At 41.2% G+C, this 19,838-nt stretch overlaps 1 protein-coding gene across 2 annotated transcripts; it reads left to right on the forward strand.

Moving 5' to 3' along the window:
- Positions 1 to 860: 860 nt before the first annotated feature.
- LOC133561729 (cytochrome P450 11B, mitochondrial) lies at positions 861 to 17,930 on the forward strand. 2 transcript variants are annotated; one of them, XM_061915215.1, is made up of 9 exons: positions 861 to 1,368; positions 4,424 to 4,579; positions 4,668 to 4,864; positions 7,645 to 7,848; positions 7,910 to 8,079; positions 8,143 to 8,309; positions 11,570 to 11,648; positions 15,888 to 16,091; positions 17,596 to 17,930. In XM_061915215.1, exons 1-9 carry the CDS (start codon positions 1,112 to 1,114, stop codon positions 17,704 to 17,706), a joined length of 1,545 nt encoding a protein of 514 aa, XP_061771199.1. In that variant the 5' UTR covers positions 861 to 1,111; the 3' UTR covers positions 17,707 to 17,930. The 2 variants fall into 2 exon arrangements, with proteins under 2 accessions (XP_061771199.1, XP_061771198.1); XM_061915214.1 differs by having other exon boundaries at positions 7,910 to 8,309.
- Positions 17,931 to 19,838: the final 1,908 nt, after the last annotated feature.

A 19,838-nucleotide genomic window follows, 5' to 3' on the forward strand; every position in this document is an offset into this window, starting at 1 on the left:
CTATCTATCTATCTATCTATCTATCTATCTATCTATCTATCTATCTATCTATCTATCTATCTATGATTTCTCTTGAATGATTCCACTTTGCATCAGTCCATCTTAAATGAGCTTGGTCCCAGCGAAGCGTTTCTGGGTGTTGTTGATAAATGGCAGTGGCTTTGCATAGTCAAGTTTTAACACACACTTACAGATGTAGCGTCAACATAAAGCAACTTAGGCGTTTTAGTAACAAACGTGTCCGCATCGCTCCATGTAAGGTGTCACTATATCTCTCGAATTATTACACTTAAAATCAGTCCATTTTAGATGAGCTCGGGCCCAGCGGAGCCTTTCTGGGTGTTGTTCATAAATGCTTTTGGCTTTGCATAGTAGAGTTTTAACTTGCACTTACAGATGTAGCGACCAACTGTAGTTACTGACAGTGGTTTTCTGAAGTGTTCCTGAGCCCATGTGGTGATATCTTTGACACACTGATGTGGCTTTTTGATGCGATAGCGCCTGAGGGATCCAAGGTATGTAATATCATGGCTTACGTGCAGTGATTTCTCCACATTCTCTGAACCTTTTCATGATAATACGGAGCGTGGATGGTGAAATCCCTAAATTCGAAGTGTTTCTGGGTGTTGTTGATAAATGGCTTTGGCTTTGCACAGTAGAGTTTTAACTTGCACTTACGGATGTAGCGTCAACATAAAGCAACTTCGGCGTGTTGGAGAGTGTCCAGTAAGAAACGTTTACGTCTCTCGAAGGATTCCACTTTGCATCAGTCCATCTTAGATGAGCCCGGGCCCAGCGAAGCCTTTCTGGGTGTTGTTGATAAATGGCTGTGGCTTTGCATAGTCAAGTTTTAACTCCACTTCAACTTTTTAAAGACAGTTCTGTGTAATACTCTGTGTACTCATGGTACAAATGCTAGTGAGTACCTGTAAAATAACTGTTGTGAATGCAAGTGACAAGTAGTGTGTATGAGACTATTTTCCTTTTAATGCTTCTTCTCTTGACCCCGCACCTCCACGTCCATAAATCGTCAGCCCCTGTCAGGAGGTCCAAGGATGCCAGACGCAGGGAATAAACAGAGCCGACAGCGGGGCCCCCCACCACCAGGACCATGTCCAAGGCGGCGGGAGAGTGCGTCCGAGCCGGCCTCCGCCTGCCAGTTCCCAGCAGGGCTCTGGCGGCGGCGGCGTCACCCGGAGAGGGCAGGCGAGGTGCGGGAGGAGAGGATGGAGTCAAGAGCTTCCAGGAGATCCCTCACACCGGCAGGAGCGGATGGATCAACCTGGTCCAGGTCTGGAGGGAGGACGGCTTCAGGCTGCTCCACAAGCGCATGGAGAGGACCTTCCAAAACCTCGGACCTATTTACAGGTGAGATCGTAGGTCCCTCGGACCCTCAGGGGCCCCTCACATAAAAAGTGCTGAAAGTAAGTCATGGGGAATATTTTTTTTCTTTGAGTGGAAAGTTAATCATTGATATTAATTATTTATTTTTGTTTTTTATGTTTTATACCCTTTTTGTCGGAATAAAAATCTTTATTATCCTTTGCAAAAAATGTGATATATATAAATATTTACCGTATTTCTTTGAATTGCCGCCGGGGCGCTAATTAATTTGAAACCTCTTCTCACTCCGGCACTTACCAAAGGCATGCAGTAAAAATTTGAGTGTGATGTAAGTTTGGACCTTGAATCCTACTGAATACCTCTTAATCTTCTTCCCTTTAAACAATTTCAAGTTACCGGTATTGAAATCAGTCTCCTCCATTTTGAAAATGATGATAGGGGAAGTGTCACGAGTTTGACCAATACTAAACATGTGCTAATTATTTTGCGAAGCGAGTTTGACCCGGCAGTAATTCAAGGCAGGCGCATACTATAAACTCTGCGACAATTCAAGGAAATACGGTATATATATATTTTTTTATTTTTTTTATTTTTTATTTTTATTTTTTATTTTTTCATACTTTGAATGCTTACATTTCTTGATTAAATTTAGATCAATTAATTGATAAAAACTTGTTATTTCTTTGTTTTTGTATATTTTATATCAGGGGTCACCAACCTTTTTGAAACCAAGAGCTACTTCTTGGGTACTGATTAATGCAAAGGGCTACCAGTTTGATACACACTTAAATAAATTGCCAGAAATAGCCAATTTGCTCAATTTACCTTTAATAAATACATCAATATATATAAAAAAATGGATATTTCTGTCTCTCATTCCGTCGTACATTTTTTTCCTTTTACGGAAGGTTTTTTGTAGAGAATAAATGATGAAAAAAACACTTAATTGAACGGTTTAAAAGACGAGAAAACACAAAAAAAAAATGAAAATGTAATTTTGAAACATAGTTTATCTTCAATTTCAACTCTTTAAAATTCAAATTTCAACCGAAAAAAAGAAGAGAAAAAGTTGCTAATTTAAATCTTTAAAAAAAAATAAAAATAATTATTTTTTTTATGGAAAGTCATTAGTAATTTTTCCTGATTAAGATTAATTTTAGAATGTTGATGTTTTAAATAGGTTAGAACCCAATCTGCACTTTGTTAGAATATATAACAAATTGGACCGAGCTATATTTCTAACAAAGACAAATCATTATTTCTTCTAGATTTTCCAGAACAAACATTTTAAAATAAATTAAAAAAAACTTTAAAATAAGTTTTAAATTTGATTCTACAGATTTTCTGGATTTGCCAGAATATTTTTTTTAAATTTTAATCATAATTAGTTTGAAAAAATATTTTCCACATATTCTTTGTCAAAAAAACGGAAGCTAAAATGAAGAATTAAATTAAACATTTTTTATTATTGTTTACAATAATAAAAAAATAAATAATTACTTGAACATTGATTTAAATTGTCAGGAAAGAAGAGGAAGGAATTTAAAAGGTAAAAAGGAATATGTGTTTAAAAATCCTAAAATCATTTTCAAGGTTGTATTTTTTCTCTAAAATTGTCTTTCTGAAAGTTATAAGAAGCAAAGTAAAAAAATTTATGAATTTATTTAAACAAGTGCAGACCAAGTCTTTAAAATATTTTCTTGGATTTTCAAATTCTATTTGAGTTTTGTCTCTCTTAGAATTAAAAATGTTCGAGCAAAGCGAAACCAGCTCGCTAGTAAATAAATAAAATTTAAAAAATAGAGGCAGTTCACTGGTAAGTGCTGCTATTTGAGCTATTTTTAGAACAGGCCAGCGGGCGACTCATCTGGTCCTTACGGGCGACTTGGTGCCCTACAGGGTCCCATTCGAAAAAGTGTTCAAACTGAGTCATTAATGAGTATGCATTTTTTTTAGTCAGGCTTGCCCCTGACAGTTTTTCTAGGTTTTAGTTTTTTCCTCTGCATTTGTCTCTTTCCTGTGTTTAGTATTTCCTGTCTTTTACTTCCTGTCAAGTGCTCTTAATATGTCAGCTTCCTGTCTTGTTCCCTGAGTGCTGTGTTCCTCCTCAGTGTGTTTAGTATTTCCTGTCCTTAGTTCCTGTCTAGTGCTCTTATTTTGTCAGCTTCTTGTCTTGTTCCCTGAGTGCTGTGTTCCTCCTCAGTGTGTTTCGTATTTCCTGTCCTTAGTTCCTGTCTAGTGCTCTTATTTTGTCAGCTTCCTGTCCTGTTCCCTGAGTGCTGTGTTCCCCTTCAGCTGCGGCTGATTGGCATCTGGCCACACCTGTTGCCAATCAGCCGGCTCCTATTTGTACCTCCTTTGTCTATGTGTCAGTTGCTGGATCATTGTATTGTCATTTGTATTGTCGTTGCCGCATTGCTACCTGTCGTGTCCGGCATTATTTCAGCTAGTACCTGTCGTGCTACATTTTGTCCTGGTCGTCGTAGCGGTAAGCTGTTTTTGTTAGCCATAGCTATTTCCAGTTTTTCTGTTTGTTATCCTCTAGCTTCCATTCTAAAGTTCCTTTTTGTTTCTCGTTAGCTTCTATGCTAAAGGCTTTTTGTTTTTTATCCGCCCACGGGCACGCTTTTGGTTGGAACCCTTTGTTTGCTTTTGTCTTAGTATTTATATTAAAATCATGTTTGCTCACTCCATCTCTGCATCTTGGGGTTCGTCAACAAATAATCCTAACATTTTTCATACTTTGAAGTCTTACATTTCTTGGTTATCTTTAGATCAATTGGCATTGAGTTGTTATTTCTTTGTTTTTGTATATTTTATACCCTTTTTGTCAATGAGGCACACCTTTTTTCAATGGCAATAACCCAAATATTCCCCTATGAATATTCCAAAGACAAATATTTGGTGTGCAGTAAGTGTAAACTTATTAGGTCAATCATTTATAACGAGGGTGATTTTCATTGATAGTAGTTTTCAGACATTGTAGGTCCTTGGGACCCTTTTGGGTCCTAACTGTAAAAACAAGTCAGACGTGAGCATTTTTGGACTTCTTTGTTGTTCTCGTTGTTGTGTGAGAAAGAGAGAAGCTGGGCACCCAGAGCAGCGTCAACATCATGTTGCCCGGCGACGTGGCGCAGCTGTACCGCTCCGAGGGTCCGTACCCGCGGCGGATGATCCTGCAGCCGTGGGCGACGCACCGAGAGACTCGCCAGCACAGCAAGGGAATCTTCCTCAAGTTAGCCACCATCCTTTTTTTCCCAAAGCAGCCTGTCTCCTGGTGTCTCTTCCACGCTCACGCCGCCTCCCTGCTTGTCCCTCCCCAGGAACGGCGAGGAGTGGCGCTCCGACCGCCTCCTCCTCAACAAGGAGGTGATGGTGAGCGCCGCCGTCCGGCGTTTCCTCCCCCTGCTGGACCAGGTGGCCAGGGATTTCTGCCGGATGCTCGGGGACCGGGTGGAGGCCGCGGGCGGCGAACTGACGCTGGACCCCAGTCCGGACCTCTTCCGCTTTGCACTGGAAGGTCAGACGTCAATTCAACCTTTGACCGTAGTTCAGGGGTCACCAAGGCACCAGGTCGCCCGTAAGGACCAGATGAGTCACCCGCTGGCCTGTTCTAAAAATAGCTCAAATAGCAGCACTTACCAGTGAGCTGCCTCTATTTGACTATGTTGACGCTACATCTGTAAGTGTGTGTTAAAACTTGACTATGCAAAGCCACAGCCATTTATCAACAACACCCAGAAACGCTTCACTGGGCCCGAGCTCATTTAAATTTCATTTATTTACAAGCAAGCTGGTCTTGCTTTGCTCGACATTTTTAATTCTAAGAGAGACAAAATTCAAATAGAATTTGAAAATCCAAGAAAATATTTTAAAGACTTGGTCTTCACTTGTTTAAATAAATGTATTTTTTTTTTTAGTTTGCTTGTTATAACTTTCCAAAATACAACCTTAAAAATTAATTTGGGATTTTTAAACACATATATCTTTTTACCTTTTTAAATTCATTCCTCTTCTTTCCTGACAATTTAAATCAATGTTCAAGTAAATGTATTGATTTTATTATAAAGAGTAATAAAAACATTTTAATTTAATTCTTCATTTTAGCTTCTGTTTTTTTAACGAAGAATATTTGGGAAATATTATTTTAAAAAATGATTCTGGCAAATCTAGAAAATCTGTATAATCAAATTTAAAACTTATTTCAAAGTCTTTTGAATTTCTTTTAAAAATTTTGTTATGGAAAATCTAGAAGAAATAATGATTTGTTTTTGTTAGATATATAGCTTGGTCCAATTTGTTATATATTCTAACAAAGTGCAGATTGGATTTTAACCTATTTAAAACATCAAAATTCTAAAATTAATCTTAATCAGGAAAAATTACTAATAATGTTCTATAAATTATTTTTTTTAATTTTTTCAAAACGATTCGAATTAGCTAGTTTTTCTCTTTTTTTCGGTTGAATTTTGAATTTTAAAGAGTCGAAATTGAAGATAAACTATGTTTCAAAATTAAATTTTTTTTGTCTTCCCCTTTTTTAAACTGTTCAATTAAGTGTTTTTCATCACTTATTCTCTACAAAAAACTTTCTGTAAAAGGAAAAAAAATGTACGACGGAATGACTGACAGAAACACCCATTTTTTATATATATATATATATAGATGTATTTATTAAAGGTACATTGAGCAAATTGGCTATTTCTGGCCATTTATTTAAGTGTGTATCAAACTGGTAGCCCTTTGCATTAATCAGTACCCAAGAAGTAGCTCTTGGTTTCAAAAAGGTTGGTGACCCCTGCCGTAGTTCAACCTTCAGCCGGGTGGTGTGTTCAAGTGCGTGTGTGAAGGACGGGAAAATACTCATTTTTACATTTCCTTGCATTGCACGTGCAAAAAGAGCACCACAGCACGTCAGGGTTTTGATAAGAGTGCAAATGGTCACATGGTATCGGTCCGATACCGCGGTATCCATCCTAAATAATAATAATATTTGATTTTATTTGTAAAAAAGCACTTTACATTGAGCAAAGAACCTCAAAGTGCCCCAGTGTAAAAAAAAATAGTAATAATAATAATGATAAAAAGATAATAAAAATAAATAAAATGTAAAAATAGAAACAGCCCAATAGCTAAAATCAGCATGCATGTCTATAAAAAGCCTTTTTTTTTTTTTTTTTTAAAGATGGGTTTTTAAGCCAATTTTAAAAGCATCCACAGTCTGAGGTGATCAGGGAGAGCGTTCCACAGACTGGGAGCAGCGGAGCAGAAAGCCCGGTCTCCCGTACTTCGTAGCTTTGTCCGTGGAGGTTGGAGTAGGTTAGCCTATTTGGAGCGAAGGTGTTACCGTTAAATTACACAAAATCTGATTTAGACCAAAAAAATGTGGGAAAAGCGGACGTTTTTGTGTATTGCCTGATTTCATTTTCAATGGGGAGAATTTCCTGGAAATTCGGGCAAAACGGGGATTTTGGGGGGAAATGGGTAACATGTTTTTGCCTTCAATATCATCCTCTGTTCATTGTCCAGGATGAGTGGAAGGGGAAAACTGGGAATTTGTTCCAAAGAAATCCTCATGGTGGAAAGGTTGGAATTGGTGGACAAATGTGGACTGTGAAAACTTTAGAACAAAAGGTGAAAATAGGGCTTTGGAAAACCCGGAACTTTTTTTGGAAAAATAATTTAACTTGGAAAATTAGTTTTTGCCTTCAATATCCAGGGGGAGTAGTCTGTGTGGGCGGTTGAAAGTTTGGAATCGGGTAAAAGATGGTGCAAAAATGGGAGAAAATTGGGTGTTGTTGAACTTTGAAAATGTCCATTCATTTGAATGGAAATTTCCTGGAAATTTGGAAAATTTAAAAAAACACATGCACAATTGACATGGATGGTATGGATGGGCTGGTGTTGGAATTTTTTCAATCGGTTCAGGAATGTTGACGCGGTAACGCTTTGATTTGAGAATTGGTATTTGGGAAATCCCGGGATTTTCAGTAAAACTGGGAATTTGTTCGAAAGAAATCCCCAACTGAGAGGAATGTTTTGATGGTGGAATGGTTGGAATTTATGGAGAAATGTGGACTGTGAAAACTTTAGAACAAAAGGTGAAAATAGGGCTTTGGAAAACCGGGAACTCTGGGGATTTTTGGAAAAAATAATTTAGTCTGGAAAATGGTAGTTTGATTGTCCAGGATGAGTGGAAGGTGTTGAAAGAAGTACGGTCCCAATCGGCTGAGAAATCTGGGATATGCGGAAGTGTGTATATTGCCCGTTTTTTCACCCCTCACCCCCGACCCCGTGTAGCCAGCTGCCATGTCCTCTACGGCGAGCGTGTGGGCCTCTTCTCCTCCTCGCCCTCGCTGGAGTCAGAGAAGTTCATCATGGCGGTGGAGAGAATGCTGGCCACGACTCCGCCCCTCCTCTACCTGCCCTCCTCCCTGCTGGAACGCGTGGGCGCCCCCCTGTGGACTCAGCACGCTGCAGCCTGGGACCACATCTTCAACCAAGGTACGGCGTCGGATGAACGGACGGACGTCTGGTCAATGTCCTTGAACTTGTGGTCCTCCAGCCGAGAGCAGCATCCAGAGGGGCTTCCGGCGCTTGTCCTCCGAGATGGCCGCCGGGACCAAGACGGACGGGTACAGCGGCGTTCTGGGACAACTGCTGGAGAAAGGACAGCTGTCTCAGGACCTCATCAAGGCCAACATCACTGAGCTGATGGCTGGAGCTGTTGACACGGTGAGTGTGGGTCTCTGTGTGTGGGGGTTTGTGTGTGTTGATATTGTGTTGCCGTGTGCCCAGACTGCGGTCCCCTTGCAGTTCGCGCTGTTCGAGTTGAGTCGTAATGCGGATGTGCAAGACAGCGTGAGGCAGCAGGTGAAGGCGTCATGGGCTCAGGCAGGCGGTGATCCTCACAAAGCCCTGCAGGGGGCGCCACTGCTTAAAGGCACCGTGAAGGAGATTCTAAGGTACACAAAACACGGGACTTAACTTTCTGTACAGAAGTTTTTATCAACCATCCTTCCATCCATCTTCCTCTGTTTATCCGAGGTCGGGTCGCGAGGCCAGTAGCCTAAGCAGGGAAGCCCAGACTTCCCTCTCCCCAGCCACTTTGTCCAGCTGCTCCAGGGGGATCCTGAGGCGTTCCCAGGCCAGCCGGGAGACATGGTCTTCCCAGCGTGTCCTGGGTCATCCCCGTGGCCTCCTACCGGCTGGACGTGCCCGAAACATCTCCCTAGGGAGGCGTTCGGGTGGCATCCTGACCAGATGCCCGAACCACCTCAATTGGCTCCTCTCGATGTGGAGGAGCAGCAGCTTTACTTTGAGTTCTTCCCAGATGACAGAGCATCTCACCCTATCTCTAAGGGAGAGCCCCGCCACTCGGCGGAGGAAACTCATTTCGGCAGCTTCCACCCGTGATCTTGTCCTTTTGGTCAATGTAGATCAACCGGTAAATTGAGAGTTTTGCCTTTCGGCTCAGCTCCTTCTTCAACACAACAGATCTTCCGCATTACTGAAGACACAGCACCTGTCCGCCTGTCGATCTCACGATCCACTCTTCCCTCACTCGTGACCAAGACTCCAATGTACTTGAACTCCTCCTCCCTAACCCGTAGATGGCACTCCACTCTTTTTTTTTTATCAAGAACATAATTAACTCATGGACGAGGAGCATGGACCGGATGGCACTGAGGCAGCCAAGGACCCAACTCGCCCCTTAAACCCTTCAGCCATGTCTCCAGTAGGACCAAACAAAGTACTGTTTCTTGCTCACTGGAATCTTTAGCTTCAGACCAGCCTGGACACGATGCGAAAGAAGAGAAAGAGGATGGTGTTAAGGTAAGAGCAACAAGTTCTGGAGCAACTTCAGACGCTTCAAGAGAAAAGATTTAAGGAGGCTTCGGAAAGCACCCTCAACCGGGAGAATGGACCAAGGGCAGCAACGGAGGATGGCTGAAGCTTTGAAAGAACTGGACACCATGTTGCAGCGTGTCGGCCAAGTTATCGTAAAATGCCTGTGTCGACAAGATTAAAGGTGGAACTAAAAAAGGCTCTCTCTAAAACTCGATGGTCTTGGCGACCGCAAGCTTCTCCACCGTTGCAGTCGATGTATCAGCCAGTCAAAACCCACTTGCCACGGATGTCAACTTCCCTGTCACACATTCTGTCACCGCCAGACCAACTATCAGAACGGAATGTCGCCAGTTTAGAGAGTCCAGAGGGTCCTCCGATGTCGCAGCATTTGTTGAACACTATGTCTTAGCACTCTGCCCTTTGATGCTGGGTTGATGGCAACACTCAATGCCGTTCTAAAGGGTCCTGCAAGGAGTTAGTGGTTGGCAGTCCGCACCAAAATAGCCAGCTGGTCTATATTCAAGCAGTTGTTCCTTGGAGCCTTTTTTTCCAACTGACAAGCAATCAGAGATGGAGAAGCAGCTGCACTCCAACCATCAAACCCCTAATCAGTTTTTGGGAGATTTTGCATATGATTATCTTGCCCTCTGCCTGAAGTAGAGACCTGACATGTAGGAAATCGAGACTGTGCACCCAAACTCAGTGCCTGTGACCCAGGTTGGCCATTTGTTTGCGGGACATGGTGACGACAGTTGAACAGTTGGTCAAGGTGGGCTCCTGGATTGAACATGATTGGAGCAACAATAAAGACTATTGGAGTCATGTCCAGCAGTGCAACCCTCAAAAAAGTCTGGGCGAGTCAAAATAGGGCGGATCTCTCTGGGCGAACAATTTCATCAGCTGGTTCCGATGAGCTTGCACAGGTCCAAAGAAGATGGTCCACGAGAGACCAATACAGCGGTGTTCTGGGACAACTGCTGGAAAAAGGACTGCGGTCTCAGGACCTCCATCCCCGAGATGATGGCTGGAGCTGTTGACACGGTGAGCTGTCTACTCACTGGTTAGTCCTTCCTTGTAAAAGGCTGTGAAGAAAGAAGGTGGGGTTCTGGAGCCAAGCGGAATTTCAAAGTTGGTCATGGTCAATGGGCAAGTCAACAAAGCGTTTGGCAAAGCCACCCTGCTCCTCAACCTGCATGACTTCCACGGCACCCAAAAGGTTCAAATCATAGCAGAGGACCAGCTTGTTACTAGGCCTGGAGTTCATGACCACAGCACAGATGGTCCTCAAGCCCCATCTCAGGAAGTATGTCATGGCGGAAGGGAAAGGATTCAGATTTCTCCCCAAAGGAAGGAAGATGCTTCAGCAAGGAGTGTGGTACCGGGGAGTACCACACTATGATGGTGGGTTCAATTTTCAGCAGGTAGTGCCTTTTGCTCTTGCGTCGCAGTTCCTGGCCTACTTCCAGAACAGTCCGTTTGGAGGACAGCTTTGTAGAATGAATACTCTCCTGAAGTTTCTGGTGGTAGCCTGGTGGTTGACAGTAGGAGCAATGGCCAAGCATGCAGGACTTGCCAACAATACAAAAACCCCGGTCAAGAAGATCGGAGTGTACTCAGTAGTCATAGCCGGAACTCTGTGCTGATAATGGTGGTGGACTACTACAGCAAGTCTGTAGAAATGTTTGCCCTGAAAGACGCCAAAACTTCTAAGGTCTGCCAAAAACTCATGGATCATCTTCACTCGCTGGGGAGTTCCCATAGACCTTGTGTCTGACCAGGGGCCACAACTCACAGGACAGCTTATGTCCCGTAGGTGCCAATCCTGCTGGGTAAGCCATCGACTCATCACGGCATACCTCCTCCAAACAAACAGCCAATCAGACCCTCAAGACCGGGATTGCCTCCTCTGAAGGATCCAGCATCAGGACCTGGATCAGTGCTTGCCTGGATTCTGGCCTTGAATGAAATATGTCATCAGGTTTTGTACACGCCAAGTGTGTACAGTAGAAGTAGTATACAGTGTGTACTATAAGTAGTATAGAAGTAGTATACACTGTGTACTATAAGTAGTATAGAAGTAGTATACACTGTGTACTATAAGTAGTATTTAGGTAGTATACAGTGTGTACTATAAGTAGTATAGAAGTAGTATACACTGTGTACTATAAGTAGTATATAGGTAGTATACAGTGTGTACTATAAGTAGTATAGAAGTAGTATACACTGTGTACTATAAGTAGTATAGAAGTACTATACACTGTGTACTATAAGTAGTATACAGGTAGTATACAGCGTGTACTATAAGGAGTATGTAGGTAGTACACAGCAAGTACACACTTCATGAAAATCTCATTGTTGTGTATTGTTGTGTCAGGTTGTATCCAGTAGGTATCGCTGTTCAGCGATATCCCGTAAGCGATATCATTCTTCACAACTACAAGGTTCCAGCAGGGGTGAGTATCATCAGCACACATACCATCATAGGCGGTATCGTCCATTATCCATCATGAGCGTTATCGTCCATGATGTGCGTTAATCGCCCATCATGAGCAGTATCGTCCATCACAAGCAGTATCGCCCATCATGAGTGTTTTTCAATCTCGAGCAGTATCGTCCATCATGAACGGTATCATCCATCATGAGCGTTATCATCCATGATGTAGTTTAATTGTTCATCATGAGCAGTGTCATCCATCATTAGCAGTATCGTCCCTCAGGAGCGGTATCATCCATCATGAGTGTTGACATCTATTAGGAGCGTTATCGTCCATGATGAGCGTTATCATCCGTCATGATCGTTATTGTCCTTCATGAGCGTTATCGTTCATCATGAGCGTTATCGTTCATCATGAGTGTTATCGCCCATCATGAGCGTTATCGTCCATCATGAGCGTTATCGTCCATCATGAGCATTATTGTTGATCATGAGCGATATCTAACTTCATGAGCGTTATCGTTCATCATGAGTGTTATCGCCCATCATGAGTGATATTGTCCATCATGAGCGATATTTTCCATCGTGGGCGATATCATCCATCATGAGCGATATTGTGCAATTATGAGCGTTCTCTTCCATCATGAGCGATATTTTCCATCATGAGTGATATTGTGCATCATAAGCGATATCGTCCATCCTGAGCGTTATCGTCAATCATGAACCTTAATGTGCATCATAAGCGATATCGCCCATGAAGAGTGATATCGTCCACCATGCACGTTATCGTCCATCATAAGCGTTATCATCCATCATGAGCGTTATCATCCATCGTGAGTGTTAATGTCCATCATGAGTGATATTGTGCATCATAAGCGACATCATCCATCCTGAGCGTTATTGTCCATCATGAGTGATATTGTGCATCATAAGCGACATCATCCATCCTGAGCGTTATCGTCCATCATGAGCGTTATCATCCATCATGCGCGTTATTCTTCATCATGAGCGATATCGTTCTTCATGAGCGTTATCGCCCATCATGAGTGATATTTTCCATCGTGGGCGATATCGTCCATCATGAGCGATATTGTGCATTATGAACGTTATCGTCCATCATGATCGTTATCGTCCATCCGGAGCGATATTTTCCATCATGAGTGATATCATCCATCATGAGTGATATTGTGCATAAAAAGTGATATCATCCATCCTGAGCATTATCGTCAATCATGAACCTTATCGTGCATCATAAGCGATATCGTCAATGAAGAGTGATATCGTCCATCATGCACGTTATTGTCCATCATAAGCGTTATCATCCATCATGAGCGTTATCACCCATCATGAGTGTTAATGTCCATCATTAGCGTTATCGTCCATCATGAGCGTTATTGTCCATCATGAGCGTTATCGTCTATCATGAGCGTTATCGTCCATCATGAGCGTTATTGTCCATCATGAGCGTTATAGTCCATCATGAGCGTTATCATCCATTAAGAGTGATATCGCCCATCATGAGAGTTATTGTCAATCATGAACCTTATCGTGCATCATAAGCGATATCGTCAATGAAGAGTGATATCGTCCATCATGAGCGTTATCATCCATCATGAGTGTTAATGTCCATCATGAGAGTCATCGTCTATCAGGAACGTTATCGTCCATCATGAGCGTTATTGTCCATCATGAGCGTTATTGTCAATCATGTACCTTATCATCCATTAATAGTGATATCGTCTGTCATGAGCGATATCGTTCATCATGAGTGATATCGTCCATCATAAGCATTGTCATCCATCATGAGCGTTATTGTGCATCAAATGCGATATCGACCATCCTGAGCATTATCGTCTATCATGAGAGTTATCGTCCATAATGAACGTGATTATCCATTAATAGTGATATCGTCTGTCATTAACGATATCGTTCATCTTGAGCGATATCGTTCATCATGAGCGATATCATCCATCCTGAGCGTTATCGTCTATCATGAGAGTTATTGCTCATCATCAACATTATCGTCCATCATGAGCGTTATCGTCCATCATGAGCGTTATCGTCCATCATGAGCGTTATTGTCCATCATGAGCGTTATAGTCCATCATGAGCGTTATCATCCATTAAGAGTGATATCGCCCATCATGAGAGTTATTGTCAATCATGAACCTTATCGTGCATCATAAGCGATATCGTCAATGAAGAGTGATATCGTCCATCATGAGCGTTATCATCCATCATGAGTGTTAATGTCCATCATGAGAGTCATCGTCTATCAGGAACGTTATCGTCCATCATGAGCGTTTTTGTCCATCATGAGCGTTATTGTCAATCATGTACCTTATCATCCATTAATAGTGATATCGTCTGTCATGAGCGATATCGTTCATCATGAGTGATATCGTCCATCATAAGCATTGTCATCCATCATGAGCGTTATTGTGCATCAAATGCGATATCGACCATCCTGAGCATTATCGTCTATCATGAGAGTTATCGTCCATAATGAACGTGATTATCCATTAATAGTGATATCGTCTGTCATTAACGATATCGTTCATCTTGAGCGATATCGTTCATCATGAGCGATATCATCCATCCTGAGCGTTATCGTCTATCATGAGAGTTATTGCCCATCATCAACATTATCGTCCATCATGAGCGTTATCATCCATTAAGAGTGATATTGTCCATAATGAGAATAATTGTCAATCATGAACCTTATCGTGCATCATAAGCGATATCGTCAATGAAGAGGGATATCGTCCATCATGCACATTATCGTCCATCATGCACGTTGTCATCCATCATGAGCGTTATCATCCATCATGAGCGTTATCATCCATCATGAGTGTTAATGTCCATCATGAGTGTTAATATCCATCATGAGAGTCATCGTCTATGAGGAATGTTATTGTCCATCATGAGTGTCTTCGTCCATCATGAATGATATCGTGCATCATGAACGTTATCATCCATTAATAGTGATATCGTCTGTCATGAGCGATATCGTCCATCATGAGCGTTATCGTCCATCAAGAGTGTCATCGTCCATCATGAATGATATCGTGCATCATGAGCGTTATTGTCAATCATGTACCTTATCATGCATTAATAGTGATATCGTCTGTCATGAGCGATATCGTTCATCATGAGCGATATCGTCCATCATGAGTGTTAATGTCCATCATGCACGTTATCGTCCTTCATAAACGTTATCATCAGTCATGAGCGTTATCGTCCATCATAAGCGTTGTCATCCATCATGAGCATTATTGTGCATCATAAGCGATATCGACCATCCTGAGCATTATCGTCTAACATGAGAGTTATTGTCCATCATGAACGTTATAATCCATTAATAGTGATATCGTCTGTCATGAGCGATATCGTCCATCATGAGCGTTATCGTCCATCAAGAGTGTCATCGTCCATCATGAATGATATCGTCCATCATGAGTGTTATCGTCCATCTTGAGCGTTATTGTCCATGAAGAGTGATATCGTTCATCATGAAAGTTATCATCCATGATGAATGTTATTGTCCATCATGAGCGTTATCGTACATGAAGAGTGATATTGTTCATCATGAGAGTTATCATCCATCATGAACGTTATCGTCCATCTTGAGCGTTATCGTCCATGAAGACTGATATCGTTCATCATGAGAGTTATCATCCATCATGAGCGTTATCGTCCATCTTGAGCGTTATCGTCCATGAAGAGTGATATTGTTCATTATGACTTATCGTTCATCATGAGCGTTATCGTCCATGAAGAGTGATATCGTCCATCCTGCGCGTTATCGTCCATGTAGAGTGATATCATCCGTGGTGAGCGTTATCGTCCACCATGAGCGTTATCGTCCATGAAGAGTGACATCATTCATCATGAGAGTTATCATCCATCATGAACGTTATCGTCCATCTTGAGCGTTATCGTCCATTAAGAGTGATATTGTTCATCATGAGTTATCGTCCATCATGAACGTAATCGTCCATCATGAGCGTTATCGTCCATGAAGGCTGATATCGTCCATGATGAGCGTTATCGTGCATGATGTGGAGTATCGTCCATCATGCGCGTTATCGTTCATGAAGAGTGATATCGTCCGTGGTGAGCGTTATCGTGCATGATGAGCAGTATCGTCCAACATGCGCGTTATCGTCCATGAAGAGTGATATCGTCCGTGGTAAGCGGTATCGTGCATGATGAGCAGTATGGTCCATGATGATCGATATCATCCTGTGGCCCACAGACCATGGTCCAAGTGTGTCTTTACCCCCTGGGGAGGAGTGCAGAGGTCTTTGACAAGCCGCTGACCTTTGACCCTGGGCGGTGGGGGGCGGAGCGAGGAGGCCAGGAGGGGGCGGGCTTTCGCTCGCTGGCGTTCGGCTTCGGGGCGAGACAATGTGTCGGCCGCAGGATCGCCGAGAACGAGATTCAACTCTGCCTCATGCACGTGAGTCACGCACCACACTTTATCGTATTCGTCCACTCTCCGATGTTTGCAAGTGGAAAAAGAAGCTAAGCTAATTGCTGTTCAGAGTGAAACATGTGATTACGTCATACACATCTCAGTCATCTCAAACATCTATTAAAGCCATGCTATAGTACTATTATTACATATACCACTATCAGCTATCATACTATTATCAGTTATACTATTATCAGCTGTAATACTATTATTACATTTACCATTTCAGCTATCATACTATTATCAGCTTGACTATTGTCAGCTGTAATACTATTATTACATACACCATTATCAGCTATCATACTATTATCAGCTATACTAGTGTCAGCTGTAATACTATTATTACATATAGGATGATTAGCTATCAAACTATTATCTATACTATTGTCAGGTCTAATACTATTATTACATATACCATTGTCAGCTATAATACTATTATCAGCTATACTATTGTCAGCTAGAATACTATTATCAGCTATAATACGGTTGTCAGCTATGTCAGCTATTATCAGCTACAATATTATAATCAGTTATACTTGTATCAGCTTTAATACTATTTTCAGATATACTATTATCAGCTATAATACTATAATCAGTTACAATACTATTTTCAGATATACAATCATCAGCTATAATACTAGTATCAGATATACTATTATCAGCTACGATACCATTTTCAGCTATGCTATTATCAACTATAATACTACTCTCGCTATAATACTATTAGCAGACATACTATTGTCAGCTATAATACTATTGTCAGCTACAATACTATTATCAGTTATACTATTATCCGCTATAATGATGGTATCAGATGTACTATTATCAGCTATAACACTATTTTCAGTTATACTATTATCAGCTACATTAGTATTGTCATATACACTATTATCAGCTATAATACTATTATCAGTTATAATAGTATTATCAGCTATAATACTATTATCAGTTATGATAGTATTATCAGCTATAATACTATTATTAGATATACTATTATCAGCTATAACACTATTAAAAGATGTATTATCAGCTATAATACTATTACCAGCTCCGATACTATTATCAGTTGTACTATTATGAGCTATAAGGCTACTATCAGATGTACTATTATCAGCTATAACACTATTTTCAGCTATACTATGATCATTTATATTAGTATTATCAGACACATTATTATCAGCTATAATACTATTATCAGATATACTATTATCTGCTATAATAGTATCATTAGATATATTATCAGCTATAATACTATTATCAGTTATATTAGTATTATTAGCTATAATACTATTATTACATATACTATTATCAGCTTTAATACTATTATGAGATATATTATCACCTATAATAGTATCATTAGTTATACTAGTATCAGATATAATGCCATTATCAGTTATACTATCATTCGCTATAATGCTATAATGAGCTATAATACTATTATCAGATATACTTTTATCAGCTATAATAGTGTTATATTATACTATTGCAGATCCTGCTGAATTTCCACCTCAGCGTGTCGTCCTCACAAGACCTCGACACCAAAGTCACGCTCATCCTTCAGCCTGAGACTCCACCCAGGATCACCTTCCGGAAGATCTGAGACACACACACACACACACACACACACACACACACACACACACACACACACACACACACACACACACACACAGAATAGTAAGTGCCATGTGTGATGTCATCACTGTGTTGTCTTCTACCATCATGTGTGATGTCATCACTGTGTTGTCTTCTACCATCATGTGTGATGTCATCACCCTGTTGTCTTCTAGCATCATGTGTGATGTCATCACTGTGTTGTCTTCTACCATCATGTGTGATGTCATCACTGTGTTGTCGTCTACCATCATGTGTGATGTCATCACTGTGTTGTTTTCTACCATCATGTGTGATGTCATCACTGTGTTGTCTTCTACCATCATGTGTGATGTCATCACTCTGTTGTCTTCTACCATCATGTGTGATGTCATCACTCTGTTGTCTTCTACCATCATGTGTGATGTCATCACTGTTTTGTCTTCTACCATCATGTGTGATGTCATCACTCTGTTGTCTTCTACCATCATGTGTGATGTCATCACTGTGTTGTCTTCTACCATCATGTGTGATGTCATCACTGTGTTGTCTTCTACCATCATGTGTGATGTCATCACTGTGTTGTCTTCTACCATCATGTGTGATGCCATCACTCTGTTGTCTTCCACCATCATGTGTGATGTCATCACTCTGTTGTCTTCTACCATCATGTGTGATGACATCACTCTGTTGTCTTCTACCATCATGTGTGATGTCATCACTCTGTTGTCTTCTACCATCATGTGTGATGTCATCACTGTGTTGTCTTCTACCATCATGTGTGATGTCATCACTCTGTTGTCTTCTACCATCATGTGTGATGTCATCACTCTGTTGTCTTCTACATCATGTGTGATGTCATCACTGTGTTGTCTTCTACCATCATGTGTGATGTCATCACTCTGTTGTCTTCTACATCATGTGTGATGTCATCACTGTGTTGTCTTCTACCATCATGTGTGATGTCATCACTGTGTTGTCTTCTACCATCATGTGTGATGTCATCACTCTGTTGTCTTCTACCATCATGTGTGATGACATCACTCTGTTGTCTTCTACCATCATGTGTGATGTCATCACTCTGTTGTCTTCTACCATCATGTGTGATGTCATCACTGTGTTGTCTTCTACCATCATGTGTGATGTCATCACTCTGTTGTCTTCTACCATCATGTGTGATGTCATCACTGTGTTGTCTTCTACCATCATGTGTGATGTCATCACTGTGTTGTCTTCTACCATCATGTGTGATGCCATCACTCTGTTGTCTTCCACCATCATGTGTGATGTCATCACTCTGTTGTCTTCTACCATCATGTGTGATGACATCACTCTGTTGTCTTCTACCATCATGTGTGATGTCATCACTCTGTTGTCTTCTACCATCATGTGTGATGTCATCACTGTGTTGTCTTCTACCATCATGTGTGATGTCATCACTGTGTTGTCTTCTACCATCATGTGTGATGTCATCACTGTGTTGTCTTCTACCATCATGTGTGATGTCATCACTCTGTTGTCTTCTACATCATGTGTGATGTCATCACTGTGTTGTCTTCTACCATCATGTGTGATGTCATCACTGTGTTGTCTTCTACCATCATGTGTGATGTCATCACTGTGTTGTCTTCTACCATCATGTGTGATGTCATCACCCTGTTGTCTTCTAGCATCATGTGTGATGTCATCACTGTGTTGTCTTCTACCATCATGTGTGATGTCATCACTGTGTTGTCGTCTACCATCATGTGTGATGTCATCACTGTGTTGTCTTCTACCATCATGTGTGATGTCATCACTCTGTTGTCTTCTACCATCATGTGTGATGACATCACTCTGTTGTCTTCTACCATCATGTGTGATGTCATCACTCTGTTGTCTTCTACCATCATGTGTGATGTCATCACTGTGTTGTCTTCTACCATCATGTGTGATGTCATCACTCTGTTGTCTTCTACCATCATGTGTGATGTCATCACTGTGTTGTCTTCTACCATCATGTGTGATGTCATCACTGTGTTGTCTTCTACCATCATGTGTGATGCCATCACTCTGTTGTCTTCCACCATCATGTGTGATGTCATCACTCTGTTGTCTTCTACCATCATGTGTGATGACATCACTCTGTTGTCTTCTACC

The sequence above is a fragment of the Nerophis ophidion genome, linkage group LG11, assembly GCF_033978795.1.
Source record: "Nerophis ophidion isolate RoL-2023_Sa linkage group LG11, RoL_Noph_v1.0, whole genome shotgun sequence".
Taxonomy (NCBI): Eukaryota; Metazoa; Chordata; class Actinopteri; order Syngnathiformes; family Syngnathidae; genus Nerophis; species Nerophis ophidion.